The sequence below is a fragment of the Macaca mulatta genome, chromosome 3 (assembly GCF_049350105.2).
Source record: "Macaca mulatta isolate MMU2019108-1 chromosome 3, T2T-MMU8v2.0, whole genome shotgun sequence".
In the NCBI taxonomy this organism is placed as follows: Eukaryota; Metazoa; Chordata; class Mammalia; order Primates; family Cercopithecidae; genus Macaca; species Macaca mulatta.
The window spans coordinates 128,422,684-128,446,745 of NC_133408.1; the positions used below are offsets into that span (position 1 = coordinate 128,422,684).

The following is a 24,062-nucleotide window of genomic DNA, read 5'->3' on the forward strand; positions in this document are numbered from 1 at the left end:
TTATACTTTGTAGTTTTTCTAATTTTCTAAAAAAAATCATCTACATTTTTAAAAAATATATTTCAATTTGTTTTTGAATCTGATATTTTAAAATGTCAGTTTTAAAATAAAGATCCATAAGAATCTTTTAAGATAAACTGACCTACTACAATGAAAACATCAGCATAAAATTTAAAAAGAGTCCCTAGTAAGCGCAAACATACAATCCTATTGTATCCTTGGTTATACAGACAAAATGTATAAAAATGTATCTTATAAATATACAACAAATGCGTGTTCATACAATTAAATGCTCAATACAATAATGTATTTCAACATATACCTTATAGTATATTAGCATACCATAAGAAAATCATTATAAATACTTTTTCATTTCCTGACATCGACCAACTACAAAATATATTCACAGTAAGCCAATAATATGGAATTTGAGAAACTGCAAACCTTCTCTACTCCATCCCCACTACTCTCCCATTATTGTCTACCCTATTATAAAAAGATTTTATACCCAGCCGCCTAGTGTAATTCTAATGCTAAAATCTGGCAATAAATGATACACACTAATAAATGATATACACTAATGTGTACAGAATTTCATTTTTATCAAAGTAGAAAATGATAAAGTTTTATAATATATCACTACTCCACTAGTCATACTAACTTTTGTTTTATTTCATTTTTCGAATAAAAGAATTCATAAAACCCAACAAAGTAGATTCATTCCAAAGGTATTCAACAGTCTGCTAACCTTGAAATAAGAAACAAATATTTCCTGCCTTTTCTTTTATTTAATGGGGGAGTGGAGAGGGAAAAGATAATCATATTCCAGCAAAAGCCCATCTCAACCTCAGGCATCTTTATGTCCCAAGGGTAATATTTTCATTCCATTCTTAATGGAACAAATTTCTAATCAGAATATGTATTCAAAAATAATTGAGGCAATGCAATGTCAACATGTTATGCTTCCATCAGGTATCCCGCGGTGCTCAGAATCAACTCAACACAATCTCTAGTGTGACAGAGAGCCTGGGCAAAGCAGAAACGTCAGACTTGATCAAGGGAAGGGGAGCTAGCAAGGAGCATGCAATGGTTTTGCTTCCCTTTGGATGCTCAAACGTGGTGTTTGGAGGAAAGCTTCTATGCTGGAGGAAGACAATCTCAACACTTCTAAGGAAGGAATGACTTATAATGCTCACTCCAGAACCTCAACTTTTAAATAGTAATAAGTGTCTATTTTTGCATTAATATTGAAAATACTTGAAACAACAGTCAATTCTGGGAAGGTTAACACTACATCTAGATTTCTAGTTACTAAAGCCTCAGGGCAACGTACATTATTGTATATATCCTGCAATCCTCTGAAAAGGTCCAGATGTTTAAATTTAGGTTTCTCCAAGTTTGGTAAAATATTAGTAATTGTTGAAGCTGGGTGGTGAGTAACTGAAGTTCATTATATTATTTTTTTCTACTTTTGAGTATATTTGACATTTTCATAATAAAAGTTTCAAAAAATAAATTTTCACTCAAGGAGCATATATTTTATGTTAAAAATTTTACTGACTTTTCCTTTGGAAATATGTATTAACAAGATCTGATTTACATTTATTATTAAAGACTCTAACAAGCAGTCTGAATTTTATAAAACTCCACAAAGCATTATATTTTATGCTATCATAAAAAAAGAAAAAAAATTCTTCATTCCAGAGAAAAAAAATTACCATGATCTATGATGACAGAAGAAGTGCACCTAAACAAATGCAGTGCCACCATCTGCCTGGCATTCTCACAGTGAGACAAAATAGACTGGTAATTAACTGCTTTCCTACCGAAATCTGCCAGCTTTAACTCCCCCGTGTCACTGATCAGAAGGTTCTGTGGTTTCAGGTCTCTGTGCAAAATATAACGCTGGTGGATGTAAGACAGCCCTCGCAGCAACTGAAATAAAAACAACTGAAAAAATAAGGAGACAAAGGTTAAAATCAAAACACAGACAAACGCCAGTTTCTACATACAGTCTCCTAAGTACTTGTATTAATATTTAGTGAAAATGGATAACCATCACCAAATTTTCTACCAAATTATTTCAACAGAATGTGAGATTTTAGAATGTGAATTCCTAATTCATTTAGAAGTAAATCTAGGAATTTCTAACAACCTATTATACCAACCCCAGAGTGATACTTCCTCAGCCAGAGAGATCTATACTCCAACTACTGTTCTTTAAGCAAAATGTAAATAATCGGTTTTTTTAAAACTGATTTAGTCTTCAGGACTAAAATGATGTTTGAAAGGAAAGGAAATTTATTCAAAATATTATAGAAATTTAAAAAAGAACTGTTTACCAAGTTTATATCAATATGCACATATTTAATCCCATAGAAATAACATGAACATGGTACCCATAAATTCACCCATTAACATGCTTTAAGGAAGGGAAAGATAAGATGATTTGAAATAATTAAAACAAAAACAGTCATATTGTCTAATTAATACTGCATTATAATTATACTGCTTTTGCACATATGGTCATAGAGATTAGGCTGCTGCTTAAAGACAGGCATGTACCACTTTCACTAATTTCAGAGCAAACCCATCCTAAAGGGAAAGGAAACACAGAAAACAGGAAAGTCAAGAACTCGAGAGTGATACTTTTGCAAGAAATAATTTCAGAAGTGATTAATAGCCTTGTCTGTGAAGTTTCATATTGGGTCATACCAAATGTTTCTATTTCGATAGCAAAAAAGTGTGATTCACTAGGCTTCCCAATATTCTTCTTCTGAAAAAAGAGAATATTTTTAAACAATTTACTTGCCAAAATAATCCTAATAGACATTTTTTAATCCATCTCCTAAAACAAAAACAAATGTTCTTACGTTTAAGTACCACCAATATTCTAGTCTATATAACCAGTTAGTAACCAAAGGCAGTTTCAGGGCAATTTAAAATGAATTGTAAAAGATGAATGATAGAAAGATTCTGAAATATTGAATAGAAAAGATTGGCAGCTTCCTGAGGGCCCTGGAAGATGGCATTTCTGCAATGTTCTGACTAAGCAGGGGCTTTGAAAGCCAAGTGAATTTCATTACAGGGGATACCTTGAAATAACAGTAAAGCTAACTTATCTCAAAATCTTTGTATGTGACAATATGTATGGGGCAGTAAATTGAGATGATTATTTCCAGAGTCTAAGCAGCAGAAAATAGAAGTCTGTTCTGTGTTGGTCAAGATTAAAAGACTAGCTCAAGAATCCCAGGATGCAAATATCTCTCTGGATTTGTCCTCTCAACCCTTCCTGTACAACAAACAGAAAGACTTGAGTTCACACCATCACTAGCAGCTGCCAGCCTCATTCTTCACTTCCGATACTCCCTGCGTCCTGAAGCTTAAAGCTTACAACTTCTAAGAAAATTCATACTCCTTTAGTTTAGAAGGAAAGAGGGAAAAATAAAGCCACTTTGTGTTATCAAAGTCTTTTAAAAACCCGAAACAAAAACACGAAGGCAAACCACATAACAAACTTAATTTTAAAAATAAGTTGATTTTGAATGGAAACAGCCATTCTGCAAAATGCTACCTGATCTTTGGGACCTAGCAGAGTCTTATCAGAACGCAACTGTTTAACCATGGCAATGTATTTTAATTTAATGAATACATAACACTACGTGCCAACTGCTATTCTATACAGTTTATAGACTATTACTTCATTTAATTTTAATGAAGTAGGTACTACTATTAACCTCCATATTAGTAATGAGGAAACTGAGAGTAGTTTCTCAAGATCACACAGCAATTAAGTGGCAGAGCTAGGACTCAAACCCAGAGTCTGATTCCAAATTCTATGCTCTTAACCATCTCACCATCTCACTCATCATCTTGGCCAGAAATCAACATCAGCAAGCAAAGGATTGCTAGAGAACTGCTTCCTCCAATGAACAGAATAAAATCTGGGCATCTAATCACATGGCCTCCAAGGCCACTGAGCTGAACACTGATTCCAACTGAGGGGCTCAGGCATTATTTTTTGGGGGGTGCGGGCTCAGGCATTGTTACCTATATTCCCCAGCTCCAAGAAACCTTGCCCACCTCAACACTCAGCACGCTGTTCTCCAACCTTGTATTTTTTCTTTTCTTTTTTTTTTTTTTTTGAGATGGAGTCTCACTCTGTCACCCAGGCTGGAGTGCAGTGGTGCGATCTCGGCTCACTGCAACCTCCACCTCCCAGGTTCACGCCATTCTCCTGGCTCAGCCAGGACTACAGGCACCCGCCACCACACCCGGCTAATTTTTTGTATTTTTAGTAGAGACGGGGTTTCACCACTTTAGCCAGGATGGTCTTGATCTCCTGACCTCGTGATCTGCCCTCCTTGGCCTCCCAAAGTGCTGGGATTACAGGCGTGAGCTATTATCCTCGCCTCTCCTCGGCCGGAAAGGCCTTCTCTTCCCTTTGCCTACTATTTTCCATGCATTCCTTAGGTCTCTCCTCAGGAACTGTTCCTCCCTAGAGTTTCCCTGACCACCCCTGCAAGCCCTTGTACCCCTACAGGTCTGTGTGAGGTGCTCCTTCTCCGTGCTCCCAGGGCAGTCTCTGCCCTGTCTGCATATGTCTATCACAGTATGATACTAATCCTAGCACCCATAGGCTGTCTGCTTTAACTATCTTTATAACTCGGGTAATAGGTATTGAAACCAGTAATGTGAGTACTGACCTGAATTTAGAGACATCTGGATGGCAGCAGATAAACACAAATAACGGGCACCTTGGAATGGAATTCTCTAGAAACTAGGGGCAGACGTAGGTAAATCAAGCAGTTCCAAAGAACTCTTCCTTAATACCTTTAGTAATTAGTGAAAATATATAATCCTCATGCTAATCTAGAAGCTATTCAAATAGAATGCCATATTAAAGGAGATTTAAAAAGCAGTACCAGAGAAAAAATGCCACTATACACTCAAATTCCAAGTGTATACATGACAAATGAAGCCCCAAACATGACAAATACAGCCCCAAACAAATGTCAGAACAGATCTCCACAGCATAAATTCACTTAGGGTTTATTAAGTGCCAACCATATGTGCTAGGTGCTGTTATGCAAGAGGGATGCCAAGAGGAATAAGATATAAGATGTGGTCCCTGGACTCGAGGAACTCACAGCTAACTTGGTATGACAGACACACAAACAGATCATTGTGACTTAGAGATCTGTATTTTAACAGCAACGCAAACTGAGCATATTGAAAGCACAGAAGACGGTGGATCTAACTACAATAATAATAATAATAATAAAGCAGTAGAATTGATTCAGTTGTTACAAGAAGAATAGCCTGGGAGAAGGGAACGAATCACAAGAAACTTGCCACTCTGAAAACAGAATTCATTACGTGTAAAATTTCAAAAGGAAACTGAGTTGAGCATTCAGTAGATGCAGAAGTTAAAATGTTATGACAAACCCCTTAACATTCTGAGGGAAAACACTGAGAAGACCAAGCAAGCAGGTGTATTATAAATTCCGAGAAAGACAATATATGAAGCTGTAAACCTACCAACTCGACCTCATAAAATTAACTGTGGCAAGGGGACCATCAACTTTCTGAAAACCATTAGAAAACTTTTACGGTGGAGCTCAAAGAAACTGATACCCTCAGAATGGCACTTTGACACACTGAACTGAAGAAGTCTGAAGGTCTCCTTGACCTTCTGCCCCACTTCCCATCTCTGCCCCTGTCTCTCAATTCTCTGTCTCTCCCAAAGCACAGGATGAAGTTGTTCTCTGAATCCCCTTAACTGCCTAAAATCTGGACCTGCCAAAGAAGAAAACAATTACCTCTGATCCCTTTCCTGAGTTTCCATTAACTGAACTCTTATCCTAGGAAGAAAGACGGAAGTCTGTCAACACACCTGGACAGACTTTTGTCACAAACCACTGTCTGCTCTGCAGGCCCAACAGACGTGTATTCTTGTATAGTTTTCAATCCCATTGAATTTCCTTAAAAATCACTTACCACACCCCTAAAAGCATCCATACCTCCCCATCTCCCTTTCTCCTAATAAGAATATATAAACATCTATTCACATTGGGTTACTGGGTAATTATTCTTCTATGATGACCTTGTGCTATGCACATTAAAATAAGTTTGTGCCTTTTCTCAAATCAATGTGCATTTTGCGAGTTAATTTTTCTGTGAACCTTTAGAGGGTGAAGGGGTAGTTTTCCCTTGATCCCTACATTTACAAAAAACATTTTAACATCCTTAACAAAATATACACTGGCAGATAGGGGTGAGAAGGCTCTAAGGAAGCAGCTGACCTACTAAGTTCAATGGAATGCCCCATGGACTACTCTTGGAATGTCTTTAAAACTCAAGCCTTAGAGAGCTCTTCTTCTAGACAAATAGGCAAGTCCCCTTCTAATTTAAATTTTTGAGAAAATCACTTCACTTGGTTGTTGTATAAAACACACAGCAAGCTATACTTGATCTCCTGTGAAAAACCAGGAGACCCTGTGAGAACAAGAAGGGCCACCAAGGGGCGGGCCACACACACTCTTTTTCTAAAGCATACAAATCAGCTTTGCTAATAAAACCTGGTAAACACCAATGGAATCTCAGGCACTAAAAAGAAAAGAAGGGTGACTAATACTTACTGAAAGTTTATTCTTATTTAAAGGTTATTTTAAGTAATGTTATACAAATAACTTAATCAGGCCCGGGGTGGTGGCTCACAACTGTAATCCCAACACTTTGGGAGGCAGAGGTAGATGGATCACTTGAGTCCAAGAGTTTGAGACCAGCCTAGACAACATGGCAAAACTATGTCTCTGCTAAAAAAAAATACAAAAAATTAGCCAGGCATGGTGGCGTGTGCCTGTAGTCCTAGCTACTTGGGAGGCTGAGGTGGGAAGACTGCTTGAGCCCAAGAGGCGGAGACTGCAGTGAACTGAGATTACACCACTGCATTCCAGTCTGAGCGACCGAGTGAGACTCTGCCTCAAAAACAAACAAACAAAAAACAAAACAAAACAAAAACCCCCCAACAAATTACTTAATCCTTTCCATCTACCATCCTGTATTTTTCCCTTTGTTTAAACAAATGAGAAAACTAAAGCTCTAAAGACATAAGAAACATAGTCATCCAACCATCACACAGCTCTTGTGAACTTTCCACCACACCTCATTAACTTAAATAAGGTTGATGCTGAATAAATGCATGGATGAATAGTTATACACCCAATACAGTCAAAGTGCTTTTATTATTAAGTGAACTGAAGTTTGTAAAAGCCTCAATTAGCATACAATATAATGAGCACATGATTCTTGAATTTGTTTTTGCTGTTCAAAATCTTAGAAATAGATAACATGAGAGAAGACAGCTTCATGTGCTGAACTAGATAAATTAACGTATCTGAAACTCTTTATCTTTCTATTATAGTAGCCATAAGATCTTCCTAAGAATATTTTGCCATCTCAGGATATTCTATTCCTTTATATAGGAGACTCATCCCAAATCCATCAGTAGGATCACTGAAGATTTATATTCCAGTTTGAATATGTTCATTTTCTGTAATAAAAATCCAATGAGAAAATGTCTTAAATAGTAATGAAATGATGAACAGGGACACTTTCACTAGCAGCAGATCTATCTTTAGCCAGTTGTCTTGACATCCCCAGCAGGAAACAGCATATTCTCAGCACCACTGCATTTACTTCTTGGGAGTATCTCTTAACACTTCCTCTATTTCCTTCTGAAACTCTTCACAATTTAAGTAGGTAAAATAAATAAATAAATAAATAAATAAATAAATGGTATTTTATCACAATTTTTAAAGTAAGTTTATATAAAGCACACACTATTGGATTCAATGTTATGTTTATTGCTCAGAACTACTGACACTTGCAGTAAGAAAGAAGCATTATAACCAATCCCTCTCACCAAAGTCTAAATAGGTGAGGTCAGATGCTCTTTTTCTCAGTGTCTAGAGGTGTCAGGCTCCGTGAATGGTTAGAAATACATAGATTATTTAATATATGCAATTCACTTTAATCTGAGATGAAGCACAGTGAATATCTTGTAGATTTTTCAGGGCATGTGTCAACTTCTTTTAAGGAATGTGCAGGGTCTCTCAGGGCTTACAGGAGACTAAGAAATCTACTAATGGGAGTCATTAGCAATGGGCCCTACCATTTACAACACAGCAGTAACGTCTTACTAAGATAATTATGCTACTCTTTTGTCATCTCTGTAACTCAGGTTTCTCATCTTAAACATGGTTGATTTGAGCCTTAGATATCTTTGTTAACCATTTCACATTGTTAAATTACATCATTCCATTATTTTATGAATAACAGAAATGGAAGGGATTTTATAAGATAAACAACTGGAGTTGAATCACTACCATTTATTGAGTGCTTATTATGATAGATATTTTGCTAAGTGTATTATATACATTCGATAATTTAACCCTTACAACACCTCTACCAGGTAGATATTACTATCCCTATTTCACAGAAAAAGAAATAAAGTCACAGATAAATTAAGTGAATTGCCTTAGCAAAGTAACATAGCAAGAAAAAACTAAATACCACATATTCTCACTTATACTTGGGAGGTAAATGATGAGAACACATGGGCACATAGAGAACACATAGCACATAGCACACATGAACACATGGGAACAACACACATTGCGGCCTATCAGAGGGTGGAGGGTGGGGGAAGGGAGAGGATCAGGAAAAATAACCAATGGATACAAGGCTTAATACCTGGGTGATAAAATAATCTGTACAACCAACCCCCATGACATGCCTTTACCTAGGTAACAAACCCGCACATCCTGCACATGTACCCCTGAACTTAAATGTTTTTAAAAAAAAAAAAGAGGAATTAAGTGAATTGGTCAAAGGAACACATAGTAAGTAAGAGACAGTGCTGATACTTGAACCCATTTTTGTCTTACTCTGACACTATAATTAAGAAGGCTGCTATCCAAAAAGGTGTGCATACTATTTAATTAAAACAGCTATATACTATGTGAATCTAAAGCTACAAAATATGATATTGGTAGATAAATGAAAGTTATATTTGAATAATAAATACTTCAAATACTATGTTCCATATTTAACACTGTATCATTTAAAAACCCATAGGTTTTTAATGCACAAACCTTAAACTATCCATATATCCAACTTTCTAGAAGTTAAAAATAATTAGTTAAAATCCCAATAATATGCAGTCAATGTCAAAATATTTTTTAATATGCATCAGATAATGGTTTAACTGTAATACTAGGTCTTCAGTTTTAAAAGCCACAAAATGATTCATCATGATTCATTCCATTTAGTTAAGTTTCAAAACAGCTAATGCAAATATTAAATCCTAATTTGTAATGCAATGTACACCCAAATAATTTTACAAAGCATCATTGCAATTCAAAGTATTGAATTTATTTATTTATTTATTTTTATTATACTTTAAGTTCTAGGGTACATGTGGATAACGTGCAGGTTTGTTACATATGTATACCTGTGCCATGTTGGCGTGCTGCACCCATCAACTCATCAGCACCCATCAACTCGTCATTTACATCAGGTACAACTCCCAGTGCAATCCCTCCCCCCTACCCCCTCCCTGTGATAGGCCCTGGTGTGTGATGTTCCCCTTCCCGAATTTTTAGAGAATACTCAGAGGATTATACAGAGATATTAAAAAAAGACAGAAATAAAACCCTAGCTATTCAACATTAAGTATAATTTATGTGTCACTTTGGACATACTTGACAGCGTTAAGTGTGCTACTGGACTGGTATAAGACACAAGCATTCATGATAAGGCATCAGGCCTTTCATGTGTATTTTTTTGCAATATATATTTTACAGATCCATTTCCTGGAAAATCTGAGTAGCAAAAGGAGTCTGTCTTGCCACTTCTCTGCCCTGTCTGAGTTCTTCCATTCTTCTTTCTGCTTTTTTAGTTACACTCTCTAAGGCTCTGACATAAATAACATGTTTTGTCATTTCCAGATAATGTAACAATTTAATTTACATTCTTTAAGATCTTTGAACATTAATATGCTTTTCCTAAAGATGAGAACTTTCTGGAGAGAAATAACTCAAAAAATGAGAATTTCAGGTTCATGGGCAACCTTCCGGGGAAATAACTGCTTAGCTTACCAAGTAAGTTGGCCTTCCATTGCACACTCTCTACTTCAAGGCAATGGCGGATACCAAGCAAGGTGGTGTTTCCGGTATCCAGGTGCCCACAATGAGCAGGCAGTTTAAAGCCATGGGATCTAGAGCTGGGAGACTTATAATGAGTGAAGTGAGGCTAGTGTGACTGATCTTGGTTTTGTCAAGTTCTGTAAAAGAAGATCTAGTACAGTAAGCAGGTTTCCAAGTTATTGGACTTTGTATATACTGTGAAGCATGTGGATGGAGGGGGGGTGGGGGCTGGGTCTTCTCTTTAATAAAGGTGGGCATCTGCCTAAAATTAGTATTAGAAATATTCCCTAGCTGAGTAGAAACTGTTAAAGACAAGCTGTTGGATTTAATAGCTATCTAACGTAATTTTCCAAGAGAAAAGCTGAAAGAAGTGTTCTAAGAAATTCAAATAACATAATCTTATTCTGTCACTGTCAAGTTTCTGTCTGTCAGAATTATAGGACTGACCTGACTAATAAGCGCTTTTCTGAACTATACAGAAATAGCACAAAATCCAAATTGGGAAATGGAGAGTCAGTGGTTCTTCCTATTCAACTTCATTTGGGAACATATGCTACTCTCTCCCAACTACAGGGCCATTCTTTTTTATACACAATGAAAACAAATCAATATTCAGAGTTTAAATGGTTTTTCTGACTAAAGTAACATCTTAGATACTAAATCAAAATAAATTAACTTAATATCAACTGAGAAGGCTAGTATAACTAAAAAGAGAGAGATGTGGATTGAAAAATTGACAAAGGTGATAGATCTTAAGTTTAAAGGCCTTGGAGTAAGTCACAAAAACAAGCTATATCAAAGAAAAACTAATTTCAAATGGGACGTGACATTTAACAACTTGTGAATTTAGATACGTATGATCAACAAACCTCTTTCTCCATCCTCTCAGAGGGGTCTGAAGTAACAGAAATTTATACAGGAATGAGAAAATACCTATGAACTGTACTGGCTGGACACATGAATGCTGTGCCTATCCAAGACAATATGTGTATACTCTACTACTTGAGCTTATTTCCCTTCAGGGTCTCATGTCTGTCCTGGAAAACATGAAAACAAACAGGTCGTGTGTAGATCCATCTTAAACTGGAGAGAGGCAAGGCGATGGGTGTAAAGCCCAGGAGGGTGTTTCCCCTGTTCTTAATGGGAACTCCCAAGTTGGGTAACTAACAATTAAAGAATCATGTAACACTTCCAATCACTGTCTGCATTTCATCGTTTTTTGGGGTGATTTCTTTTCAATCTGGTTTTTAAAGGATCTCTAGGAAACAGTGTACTATTTAATTAGCTGGCCTTAATTCCTTTGCTGTATCCAAATTGTTACAAGCAAATCAGCAGATGATCCCGAGGATGCAAAAGACATGTTCTAAACAACTAAATGTACGCCCCACATCTTAACCAGAAAATTCACTACTCAGATCCCCTCTGAATGTCCAAAACAATATGAGCTGACATGTGGAATTTCATTTTCTTTTATCGTTAGTCCTCCACTTTCTAGATATGGAAGATTATTTTATTATTATAAAAATAAGATGAAAACATCCAAAAAGAAAAAAAAAAAAAGCCTGGACACGGAGACTTAGTGTCAAATTTTTAAAACATTCTTTAATGGCCTCATGAAATAATCATATTTCTTAAAATACAGAATGAGGAAAGGCTCTATAATATTCACAGTAATGTGTAGTAGGAAATTATTAGGCGCTAAATGAGAAGATCTAATGAAGAATACTGAGAAAATCAGGTGTCACTTGGTTTTCTTTTTTTTTTTTTTTTTTTTTTTTTTTTTGAGACGGAGTCTCGCTTTGTGGTCCAGGCTAGAGTGCAGTGGCCGGATCTCAGCTCACTGCAAGCTCCGCCTCCCGGGTTTACGCCATTCTCCTGCCTCAGCCTCCCGAGTAGCTGGGACTACAGGCACCCGCCACCTCGCCTGGCTAGTTTTTTTTTTTTTTTTGTATTTTTTAGTAGAGACGGGGTTTCACCGTGTTAGCCAGGATGGTCTCGATCTCCTGACCTCGTGATCCGCCCGTCTCGGCCTCCCAAAGTGCTGGGATTACAGGCTTGAGCCACCGTGCCCGGCCCACTTGGTTTTCTATCTGAACATTAGAAAGTCTCATTTAGAAATCAATTCTCAGTGCCATCTGTATAAGACAATCTTAATTTGGCATAGCATTATTCTGTCTTTTATACACCTGCTTATTCTCTGGTCTATTAAAGAAAAATAGCAAGTTTTCAACCATAATAAATCTCCTATCCTTTTCATTAATATATCTATTGAAATGAAAAATAAGAATCAGCTTTATGCCAATAGGATTTCAGATACTTCAGAGAATAAGTCAGGAAGTTCAAAATTACTTTGGTCATTTTCAATTGTTCATAAAAAAAAGGGGCAAATGTGTTTTTGCAGGGAATCTTCTAGAAAAGTCATTATGATAACAGAAATGGAATTACATTACATAAAAACACAGGAAGATTCAATCTCATCATGGTAATAAGATTCAAACATCTACATTTCTGAGTATCAGCTGGAGAAAGCATCAATTAATCTTTTTTTCATGAATCTTAATTTTCAGTCTCTCATGCTTATCAATTTTTAAAGAACAAATGAAAAACTGAATAAAGGATGAAATTTAGACCATTATAGTCATTTGTGAAAATGCAATGGTCAATCTGTAAACCACTGAGAATTATAAAATCAAGAATTAATACAAGTTCTATATTCAACTATGATAGCTCAAACCCAATATAACTCATAGTGAATGGTCTTTAAAGGGGGTGGGGAATTTAACTACCTTTCTAAAAATACTCTAACCAGTTTCCCACATACCAGTTTTCACCATCTACAAACTGGCAGCAATGCCTTTAATCATCATAAGTATTTATAACAAGGCTAATGTCCTCAGGCTTTTGATCCAGGTTTTAAATCGTCCACTAATTAATTGCTAAAATTACCCATTTGTCAAAAATTGATACTATGCTTAGAAATAAACCACTGATTATTAGTGAATATTTATTTCATAATGCCATATTGATAACAGACAACTTTTATAGGCAATTAAAGTAGCAAAGTGAGTCTAGAAATTTAGTTAACACTGGCTTTTAAAAATGAGTCTATTCCAGTGCTTACAAGAAATACACATCAAGAAAAATAAAACTTTCACAAATATTTTGCTGGGAATTAGTACAAAATTATCTTATCTTGCTTTACTATGAAATCAGGAGCTATGTGTAGTTCCAGTTGTTCTTTTTTCTCCCCTTCATTCTTCCAGGATACATTACCATTGTAATGCCTGAAATTCTACCCAAGTCTCACTAAGGAACAATCTCCACAATTCTTAAATGCAGAATATCCACATTTTTACAATATACAATTACATATAAAATATAAACAAAGAAAAATATGTATATTTTTAGAATCCTAGATAAATGTTTAAAATGTTATATATACTGTCATGCTGAAGAATGATGAAACTAAAAGTCGAAATTGCTAACTTTAGAAGCAACATGATTTGATCACTTTGTTTTCCTGTTGTTCACCATAATAAAAATCAAGTATTTATCACATTCTGAACATTTAATAATCTGTGAAGTGTTTAGCAAACATAGAGCTTCTGTGTTACTGAAAGGACATGCTCTTTTAAAGATAATAGCTTATCTCTCCTGGTTTTCCTATCTCCATAAATTTATAAAGAACTATTACAATGTCTTATTTTAGTTCAGCTGAGGCTTTTTGGTGTTTTTTCCCTAACAATCTAAGATGATGGGAAGATCAACTTTTAAAAAAAATTAATATCTAGCACAGCATTATAAACAGCTGTTAACTTAGTAAATATTATATTTATGTTCTTCATTTTTATATTCATAGATTTAAGTGACAATAAATATCACCACATGAAAAAATATGTTTATATACCAAACAGAAATACCCATGAGACATCTGTCACTATGTCATAGTCAGAATTTTTTGAGAATAATTTCACCCGCAGTTCAGATCCTAAAGCAACTCTGGAGAAGACCCTTGTCTCCAAGCAAACAGTGAGGAAATCCCAATGCATAATTAGATGAGTGGCCTCTCATAGAAACAAACATTGTAATAAGGGTTGTCTGCTTCCATGCACTGCAATTCAGATGCCAAAACACAAGGCTTTAACAAGCTACATCTATTTTTTAACTTTCCATACCCTTGGAGAAAGTATCACCATTATCTTCAATATGAAAATGATGAGGAACCTATGTGACTTAGTGTTTCTAAAGTCACAAATAATCAAGCTAACTACAGTAATTTAATGTATTAATCATGTAGCTCAGGGAAAAGAACATTGGACAAAGAGTTAAAAAGCCCTTTAACACACTCCATCATCTCAGTGATCCTGATGTTTATTTTCTATGAAATGTCGGGGGCTGGAATGAACCATTGATCCAGGACGCTGGTCCTGGAATGCGCTTGGCTACAGCATTATCACTTAAAGAGGTATTTTTTGTTTTGTTTTGTTTTAAATTATATCAACATTCAATGTTTAAATTATTATTACCATGTAAATGTTATTTACAGCTGAGCTATAACGTTTACTATGAATATCTTTCCTTCTCCTGCATAAAAATTTGTTTTTCTTGGTGTTAGTAATAATCTAGTTCTTTTGTTTGTCAGTTTGTTTCCCTTTGTTTAGTTTTCTTTGTGGTCACTACTAATTCAACACCAAATTCTTTTCCCATCTTTTAAGTAACAGTGGAGTATATCCTCAAGTATCTTCCTGAGAAAGAATGTAACAGACAAAATTTTCAACTCCTTGTGTATCTAAAAATGGTAATTTTACCTTCATACTTCATTGACAGTTTGCACAGAATTCTAGGCTTAAAACACTTCTGTGTCCAAATTTTCAAGCTATTGTCTCACTGCCATCCCCCTTTCAGTGTTACTGCTGAATATCTGATGCCATTGTAATTCTTGATCCCGTGGAGTAAACCTGTTTCCTTTTTTACGGATTTTTCTTTGAACCCAGTGTTCTGAAATTTTGCAATAATGAACATTATTTTCAGTTTTTTAAAAATGTTCTAGGCATTAATCTAAAAACTCAAGCCTATACATTTGAAAAAATTATGGTTTCATAGATATTACTTTAATGATTCCCTCCTTTCTTTATTCCTCAGTTATTCAGATGTGGGATCCCCTATATTAGACCTCTGATTTTTTGATACTTTCTTTCCCATTTTTCATCTTTGTATTTTTTGGTTTATTTTCTGGCAAATTTCTTCAATTTTATCTTCCATGATTTTATTGTTGTTTTTAATTTGTTATATTTTTAATTTCCAAGAGTTCCTCTGTGTTGACTAAATTCTGCTTCTCAAAAATAATATGACATTCTTGTTTTATGGATGAATTATCTTCTTTTCTCTCTCTGAGACTATTAATGATAATTTTTTAAAGTTTCCTTCTCTACCTATCCCTATCCAATCAGTGAAAGCAACTTGGCTTCCTCCAAGTTACTCATTTGTCAACTGGGGTCTTCACTGGAGAGTTTCTTGGATTCTTCAGGTTTGTTGTCTTGGAAAGATCAGATCCTTCCCGGAATACTCTTAATATCTTCTCCCTTGAGGCACAACTCTTGCTGTCTGAGGGCTCTCCATGCCAAGCCCTGTCTCTCAAGCTCTCTCCTGCCTCTCTCTGACCTACACAGCCCCCACCTTATTCTGGGTCACCACCCGCTCCCCTGCTGGCAGAGTGAGGAGCAATGGAAGCCAGCAGGCTGCAGGGCTGTGGAAGAACAAGAGGCTAGGATTGCTGGCAAGTATACATGTCCCCAAGGCTGGGGAGTAAAGCGATGCAGGGATACAGGGGAGTTAGGAGATGCTGTAGATCATGGGAGATACCTTGGCCTCTCATCCTTGAGTCTGAGCAAATGCCCACATTTCCTACCCAAAGCTACTTTTTAAAGTAAATTTTTATTGATACATAATATTTGTACCTATTTTGGGGAGCACAGGGTATTTTTATACAATCATACAATGTATAATGATGGGTATTTAGGATATCCCTGACCTCAAATATTTATAATTTCTTCGTCTTGGGAACATTTCAAATCTTTTAGTTATTTTGAAATATGCAATGTATTGTTGTTAACTACTGTTAGACTACTGTGCTGTCAACACTAGAACATATTCTTCTATCGAACAGTATGTCTGTACTCGTTAATCAATCTCTCTTCATCCCCCACCCCCAAATCCTTCCCAGCCTGTGGTAACTATCATTCTACTTTCTACCTCCACAAGATCAACTTTTTTAGCTCTCATATATGAATATAAATACATACTATTTGTCTTTCTGTGAGGGGCTTATTTCACTTAGCATAATAACCTTCAGTTCCATCCATACTGCTGCAAATGACAGGATTTCATTCATTTTTATGGCTGAAAAACCTTCCATTGTATGTATGTACTGCATTTTCTTTATCAATTTGTTGATGGACACTTAGATTGATTCTATATATTTGCTACTGTGAACAGTGCTTCAATGAACATGGTGGTGCAGAAATTTCCTTTCTTTTGGATAAACACCCATTAATAGAACTGCAGGATCATATGGTAGTTCAATTTCTAGTTTTTTAAGAAACCTTCATAGGTTCTCCATAATAACTGCACTAATTTATATTCCCACAAACAGTGTATGACTTCCCTTTTCTCCACATCTTCACTAACATTTGTTATATTTTGTCTTTTTTATGATAGCCATTCTAATTGGGGTAAGATGGAATTTCATTATGGTTTTGATTTTTACTTCTCTGATAATTAGTGATGTTGAGCATGTCTTACTACCTATGCACCATTTGTATGTCTTCTTCTGAGACAGGTTTTTTCAGGTCCTTTGCCTACATTTTAACGAGTTTGTTTCTTTTGCTGTTGAGCTGTTTGAATTCCTTGTATAATCTAAATATTAGTCCCTTGTCAGATGAAGAGTTTACAAATATTTTCTCCCATTCAACAGGTTGTATCTTTGCTCGTTTCCTTTGCTTTGCAGAAGCCTATGAGTTTAATATAGTCCCATTTATCTATTATTTTTATTTTTGTTGCCTGTGCTTTTGAGGTCTTAGCCATAGAATCTTTTCCTAGACCAAAGTCCTGAAGTGTTTCTCCCATGTTTTCTTGCCTGAGTTTAACAGTTTTGGGTCTTATGTTTAAGCCTTTAATCCATCTGAAGTTGATTTTTGTATATGGTGAAAAATAGAGGTCTTGGTTCATTCTTCTGCACATGGATTTCCAGGTTTTCCAGCACCAGTTATTGAAGAGAATGTTATTTCCCGAAAGTATGTCCTTGACACCTCTGTCAAATATCAGTTGACTATAGGTTTGCGGATTAATTTGGGGATTCGCTATTCTGAGCATTTTTCTGCTCCCTTTGTCCATGTGTCTCTTTTTTATACCCATAACATTTTGTTTTGGTTACTACAGCTTTGTAGTGTATTTTGAAGCCACATAGTATGAAGTCTCCAGCTTTGTTCTTTTTGTGCAGTATTGTTTTGGCTATTTGGGTTCTTTTGTGGTTCCATATAAATTTTAGGATTGTTTATCTACTGCCATGAAGAATGTCATTGGTATTTTGATAGGAATTGTATTGAATCTGTACATTTCTTTTGGTAGTATGGTATTTTAATAATATTATTTTTTCTGATCCATGGTCATAGGATGTCTTTCCATTTGTAGCTTCTTCAATTTCTTTGATCACTGTTTTGCAGTTTTCTCATACAGGTCTTTCACCTTCCTTGGTTAAACTGATTCCTACATAATTTTTGGTAACTATTATCAATTAAATTGTTTTATCTCTTTTTCATATAGTTCATTATTGGGGAAGAAACACTACTAATTTTTATATGTCGACTTTTTATCCTGCAATTTTACTGAGTTAGTTTATCAGTTTTGTAACTTTTTTTGGTGGAGTCTTTAGATTTTTCTCTATATAAGATTACTTTGTCTGCAAGGAGAGATGATCAGAGGACTTCCTCTTTTCCAATTTGGATTTTTTTTTTTCATTTTTTTTTTTCTTGGCTGATTACTCTGGCTAAAATTCCCAGTATTATACTATGCAGACATCCTGATTCTGGGAGGTAAGAATATATGTATGTATGTATGTATGTGTGTGTGTGTGTGTGTGTGTGTGTGTACATATATACATATAAAGCTTGCCAGGAGACTCTATTGCGGAATAAAGTGAAGACCTGTTAGTTTATTACTGAGGTTTCTTGTATCCACAAATATGCCAAGAACTGAGACTGTCAAGGACATTTCAGAAGATCATCAACAAATCAAAGATTTCACTAGTTATGGGGGAAGGAATCCCCATAGATTAATACATTTTGCTGCTTTTAAGGTATTTTAAAAAATAAGAAGAGGTAAATCACATCACATTCTTTTAAAAACAAAAATGTAGTAAGGCATCTATCTGTGACCATGTTAAACAACTTCCAAGTAGGAAAAGTTCCTGCTGATATAAATACCCAGGCTGGCTGTATCACATATAATTCCTGTGACATTATTTCTACACTGACTACACATTTCCCTCATCATTAAGTCTCTCACCATGTCCTAGGAGGTACCGAGTCCTGTAGTGTTAAACCTTGTTTATCACCACAGTGCAACCTGGACTTGGAATGAGGAGCAAACAGTAAAGTATTTGAAGTATGACGAATGACCGCGTGATGAAAGAAAAGCACACAAAGCTTGAATAAGAGCTGGTGAGACAGTTTCTAGAGGTACAGCCCAGTTACTGAGAAACAGTAACCTTGAGACCCATCTCTCCATGACCATTAGGAGATAAGGGAAAATAAAATGTAATGGAAGCAACAGAATGTACAGTAAAAATGGGACAAAATTCATCAGTCACTGGCCTGGGGACAGAGAACACAGCGATGCTTTGTGGAAAGAGGTTTTCTTTTTTTCATGAACAAAATTTTCCACCAACAGTTGCTGATAACTAATGACACACAGATGATTGGTGAGAAACTAGACAGGAATAATAAAAGCCCAGCGATGTCATGACTGTGGGAAAGATTCAATCAGTTCTTTAATCTCAATTGAATCACTGAATGTGAAAGTCAGGAAATCAAAGTTAGCTCAGAGGATTTGCTCATTTCCACTGGGGCTGGTGAACTTCTGAGCTCCCCAGGGCCAATGGTCTCACTAGCTGGGTGATCGACACATTCTCAGGGATAGAGTGGGAAACAAGAATGAAGATGTATTGTACTACTGATTTCAAAGTCAATAAACCCTAAGAAGAGAACATGCAAAAGTATAAATGAGAGAATTTGAGACTTTAATGTTAAAAAATTATGTTCATGTTATAATACTAATATTTAGAGTTGGAACTGAACATGGACAAGATTAATAAAACAGGTATTTTCATCCGTTAAAATTTCTAACCTAATCTAACTACTAATAAACTATACGTTAATGGTTACAGATTTTTAAGAAAAATGAACAGTCAAAAAACTTCAAGGAAAGGCAATCTAATAAAACACAACAAAAAGAAAACATATGAAAAAATCAGACTATAATTTCTATATCGATTCCATTATTTATTTAACAAACAATGTTTTGACAGAGTTCCTATAAGTTCCTACATTTTAAAATTATACAGTGTAACTGACCACCATAAAACCCTCATTATTAATTTGTCACATTTATACATACACATATAAAGTTTCCCAGGTGATTCGACTATGGAATAAAGTGAAGACTTCTCAGTTTATTATTAAGGTTTCTCGTAACAAATGAGAAGAAATGGAGATGAATAATTTTACTTCAAATATATCTGTAATACTCAATGGGTTCTCAGGATTATGAAATGTCATTTGAATTACACAATATAAGAACATAATTAAGCAGTATCAGATATAACTTTGATCTCTTCTAATTCTATTGCATATATGAAGAAAGAGTTCCTGTTTGAAACTTGAAATTTTGGAATAATTTCCCAAGATGATTGTGAGGTCAAGTCTTAGGAAATTGTAGTTCTTTTGATACTCGGTACTAAAATTTCTAGTAAAAGAAAGGAAAAACAGTAGCAGGAAGTAGAATATGCCTGTACATACAAATAAAAAGACATGCACTGTGAACCCACCATAACATTGTTTTGGATCATAATGATGCCTTATGTTGAAAACAACTGGTACATCAGTATGGGTTCCAAGCTAGAACTGAGACTCCTCTCTACTATGAAGTGTTAAAAAGAAGGATTCCAATGGTTTTCACTCATTATTAGCGAATGTTTCTCCAGTAAGAAAATATAAGAGAAGATCTAAATATTAATACCCCAGTAAAAATATTTAATGTTAAAACATGGCTTCCAATAACTCAACTGAAGCAATGACTATGGTTCACCTCAATATCACTTCTCTTTACACAAAAAGTTTTAAAAATTTAAATATGTTATGGTAGAGATGCTAGACTTCAGTTCAAAAAATACACATCAAGAATGTTAACCCTTGTCTCAAAAAGATCTTTTCCTACCTTCACATTATCTGGATGCAGGCCCCCAGGGTGCTTGTCCATGTACTGACATAAATCAGTGTGCTAGAAGAGAAAAGGAAAAATGTATTAATAACCCTCTGGCTATAACATGATAAATCAGTATCTTCCTACTTCAATGTCACCATTACCTTCTGAACAGAGCAAATAAAAGACAAGTGGGTGGATTTTTCAGTGTTATGTAGTGGCATGCCTCCCCACCCCCTAATTTTAACCACAATTGAATGATTATTTTTCCCTCTCGGCTCTGTTTTATGTTAAACATTTCTATGTATTAAAAAGAATACATGTCCATAATTTATTAAGTGTCTCATTTCCTCTTCATTGAATATATCCTTATGCCTTAACTTAGAAAACCACACATAATTAACCAATGCAATTATAACATCAATTATCCCATATTTTCCAAATGCAAATAAAAAATATTTATTTTACATGAGATGAAAATACAACAAATACATTCTGCTAGTAAAATTAATCACTGGATTTATCTTTATGTCAATATTCAGAAAAAATAATTTTCAGGTTTTTACAACTCCTGAATATATTTCAGCAAATATGCTTCATAACTTAACAGAAACATCTTCAAAACTAAAAATTAAGATAAATATATCCAGATATAAGTTTAAAAGAATATTCAACATCTCATGCTGTTATTCTTTTAAATATGCAAAGCTTGATTTGTCCACAAATATATATATTCTTCTTAATGCTTTTTCTGCTTATATTATAAACTAGATAAAATTTTTTAAAAGCATGTAGTTACTATTCACATTTTTCTTCTTTTATTGGAGTGTACTATAAGATTTATAAGACTGAAACATTTAATCCTTCTGTAAAAGCCAATGAATATGAGCATTTGTGCCCCACTATCAGGCTTGAATTACTGAGGAAGTACAAGTTTTACAATACATTCAAGAGCCTTGCTGTAGTCATTTATAACAACAGTTCAGATTCTGTTATCAAGCTTTTATTGCATGCCAGGTGATAATTGCTGAGGATACAAAGCAGAAATTAGCCTTCATCATTCATCATGTACTTTTTGAGCCCGTATGTTCCAGGCACAACACTAGTCACTAAGAACATAGGAGTAAATGAAACAGATGCAAATGGAGAAAAAACAGACATGCCACTGATTACAGTAAAGTCAGCTGTGTATTATTTTAAGAATAGTACTGGATGATATTGAAGGGCACAGCAGGGGAAACCTAATGAGGTCTAGAGATTTCAGAAAGGTCTCTGGAAGAAGTTACCTCTAAGTAAGACATGAGTAGAGAATGAAAGAAGTTAGCCAATTGAAGGGCAAAGGCAAAGAAAATGGGTCAGAGAAAATGCTCTTAGATATGTTCTGAGATGAAATTGCCTTTATCTTGGGCAACACCCAAGCTTTGATTTAGCTTCTAAATCAAAGTCAAACTCCATGAGGGTAGAAACTATGATTAATTTGGAAATTATTCTCACTCTGGTCCAGGCAAAATGTCAGACAAAGAGAAAAAGAAACTAAGTACAGATGGGAATACTTTTACATATAGGATAGCACACTAAAAACAAACCTAAAACATGATTAAAATAGGTTCAATGGAGTTTTCCCTGAGTAACTATATAAAAAGTTTTATTTCATGCATTTAGTGAAATGAGGAATGACTCTGGACCCCAAACTGCCATTTTGTAACTTCATATTGTTAACTTCCCCATCCTTAAATAAGGATAACACCATCCTCAGAGAAGGACAAATAAAGAATGTGAGAACATTTGTTTTTGAAGCCAGTATATGATAAGTACTTTCTACTTATAGTATAATAGATAATAATCACATATACATGATGAGTTGAAATGCTTATTAAAAATGTAAAATCTCAGCTTTTAAAACAAAGAAAATCAAATTCATACTGCTTCCCAAATACAAACTAAGAACAATAAATACCAAAAATCCAGAAACTCTGAAAATAAAAGTTTATTTATACTTTTGATATTTTGTTACTTATAATTGTAAATATCAATAAAAAGGAATCAGATATATCAATGTAAAATCACGTTTAACAGAATTCAAGAAACATGTATTCAATATTTGCATACCTAAGAACAGGATACATTATTAAAAGCAAAAATTGACAAACATGAAAGAAGAAACGGAAAATTTGACAAAATCTTGAAGAGTTTTGCTTACTCCTTTCAAAAATTAACAAATGGAATTGGCCAAAAAAGTAAAGCTATAAAGGATATAACACAATTAAATAGCATGCCCAATAAACTCAGGCTACACATGCTTTTTAAACACAAATGGCCTAGAGAAAAAGAAAAAATCTCAAAAATTTCCAGAAAGCTGAAATAATACTACATCCTCTCCTCAAAACTGAATAAAGTTAACATCAGAGTATATTATATTTCATCAACTCTAAAACATATAATTCTTTTCATCTTCAATATTGGAACAATAGCATTCATTTATGATTACCCAGGCAGTGAATGCAATATAGTTCTTATTGCCTGTGTCTGAGCAAACTTTTTATTTGCTTTCAATTTGCAGAGTTTACTCAACGGCATGAGTCACCAACCAACAACTTAAGGACCATCTGAAGAAGAAATAGTGAAGGATGAGCCCTAATTGTTATCTGGAAACCATTAACTGAAATTTTCAGGTAAGATTTTTTTTTTAAGTACCAGAATTAAAACTTCTACAGCTCTTTCAATAAGCATAAAATAAAAATTCTGAATAAGAAAGCATTTAATCATAGTTTAATTCAGTGAATTTTTTTAGTAGTATATAAATAAGGTTTCCTCCAATAAATGGTGTTTTAAGTTCAAAGGCAGCAGGAGGAAAATAAGGAAGAAAGAAAATCAGCTGAAGACAGAGAATGAGAAAGGGAGGAATGAATAGAAAAATCTATTTTCCTAAAAATTTACAAAAAGTTAAAAAGCCTAAAAATACTTAAATCAGTAAAAAATGAAAAATAAATACACTACATTCCAAAGCAATTAAATTTGGTCAGAGCATCAACAAGAAAATTTAGATCTTTAAATGTATTCATTTTAACATAAAAATGACTAAAAATAAATAAAACAACCAATAAAGTAAAGCTAGAGAAAACAAAAGAGACAAGAAAAAAAAGAGAGAAGGGATCAATGCAGTTAATAGCAGACATTAAATAGAAAAACTAGAAAACAATAAGTTTGAACAATTAAACAAAAATGCACTTCTTTGAAAAGCCTAATGAAACCAACCTTTGGCAAGTCTGATTTTTTTTCTTAAGTGAGGGGTTTGCCAAGACATAATCAACATTAAGAATGAGAAAAATGAGGGTCGGCGTGGTGGCTTATGCCTGTAATTCCAGCACTTTGGGA

At 34.7% G+C, this 24,062-nt stretch overlaps 1 protein-coding gene across 6 annotated transcripts in view; it reads right to left on the minus strand.

Moving 5' to 3' along the window:
* CDK14 (cyclin dependent kinase 14) overlaps positions 1–24,062 on the minus strand; it is a 727,116-nt gene that overhangs the window by 285,456 nt on the left and 417,598 nt on the right. For all 6 annotated transcript variants that reach the window (XM_028846085.2, XM_077998072.1, XM_001102520.5 and 3 more), the window contains 2 exons: positions 20,703–20,765; positions 1,827–1,950 (listed from right to left, as the gene is read on the minus strand). In XM_028846085.2, the coding sequence (XP_028701918.1) occupies positions 1,827–1,950; positions 20,703–20,765 (187 nt within the window). The remainder of the gene's footprint in view (positions 1–1,826; positions 1,951–20,702; positions 20,766–24,062) is intronic.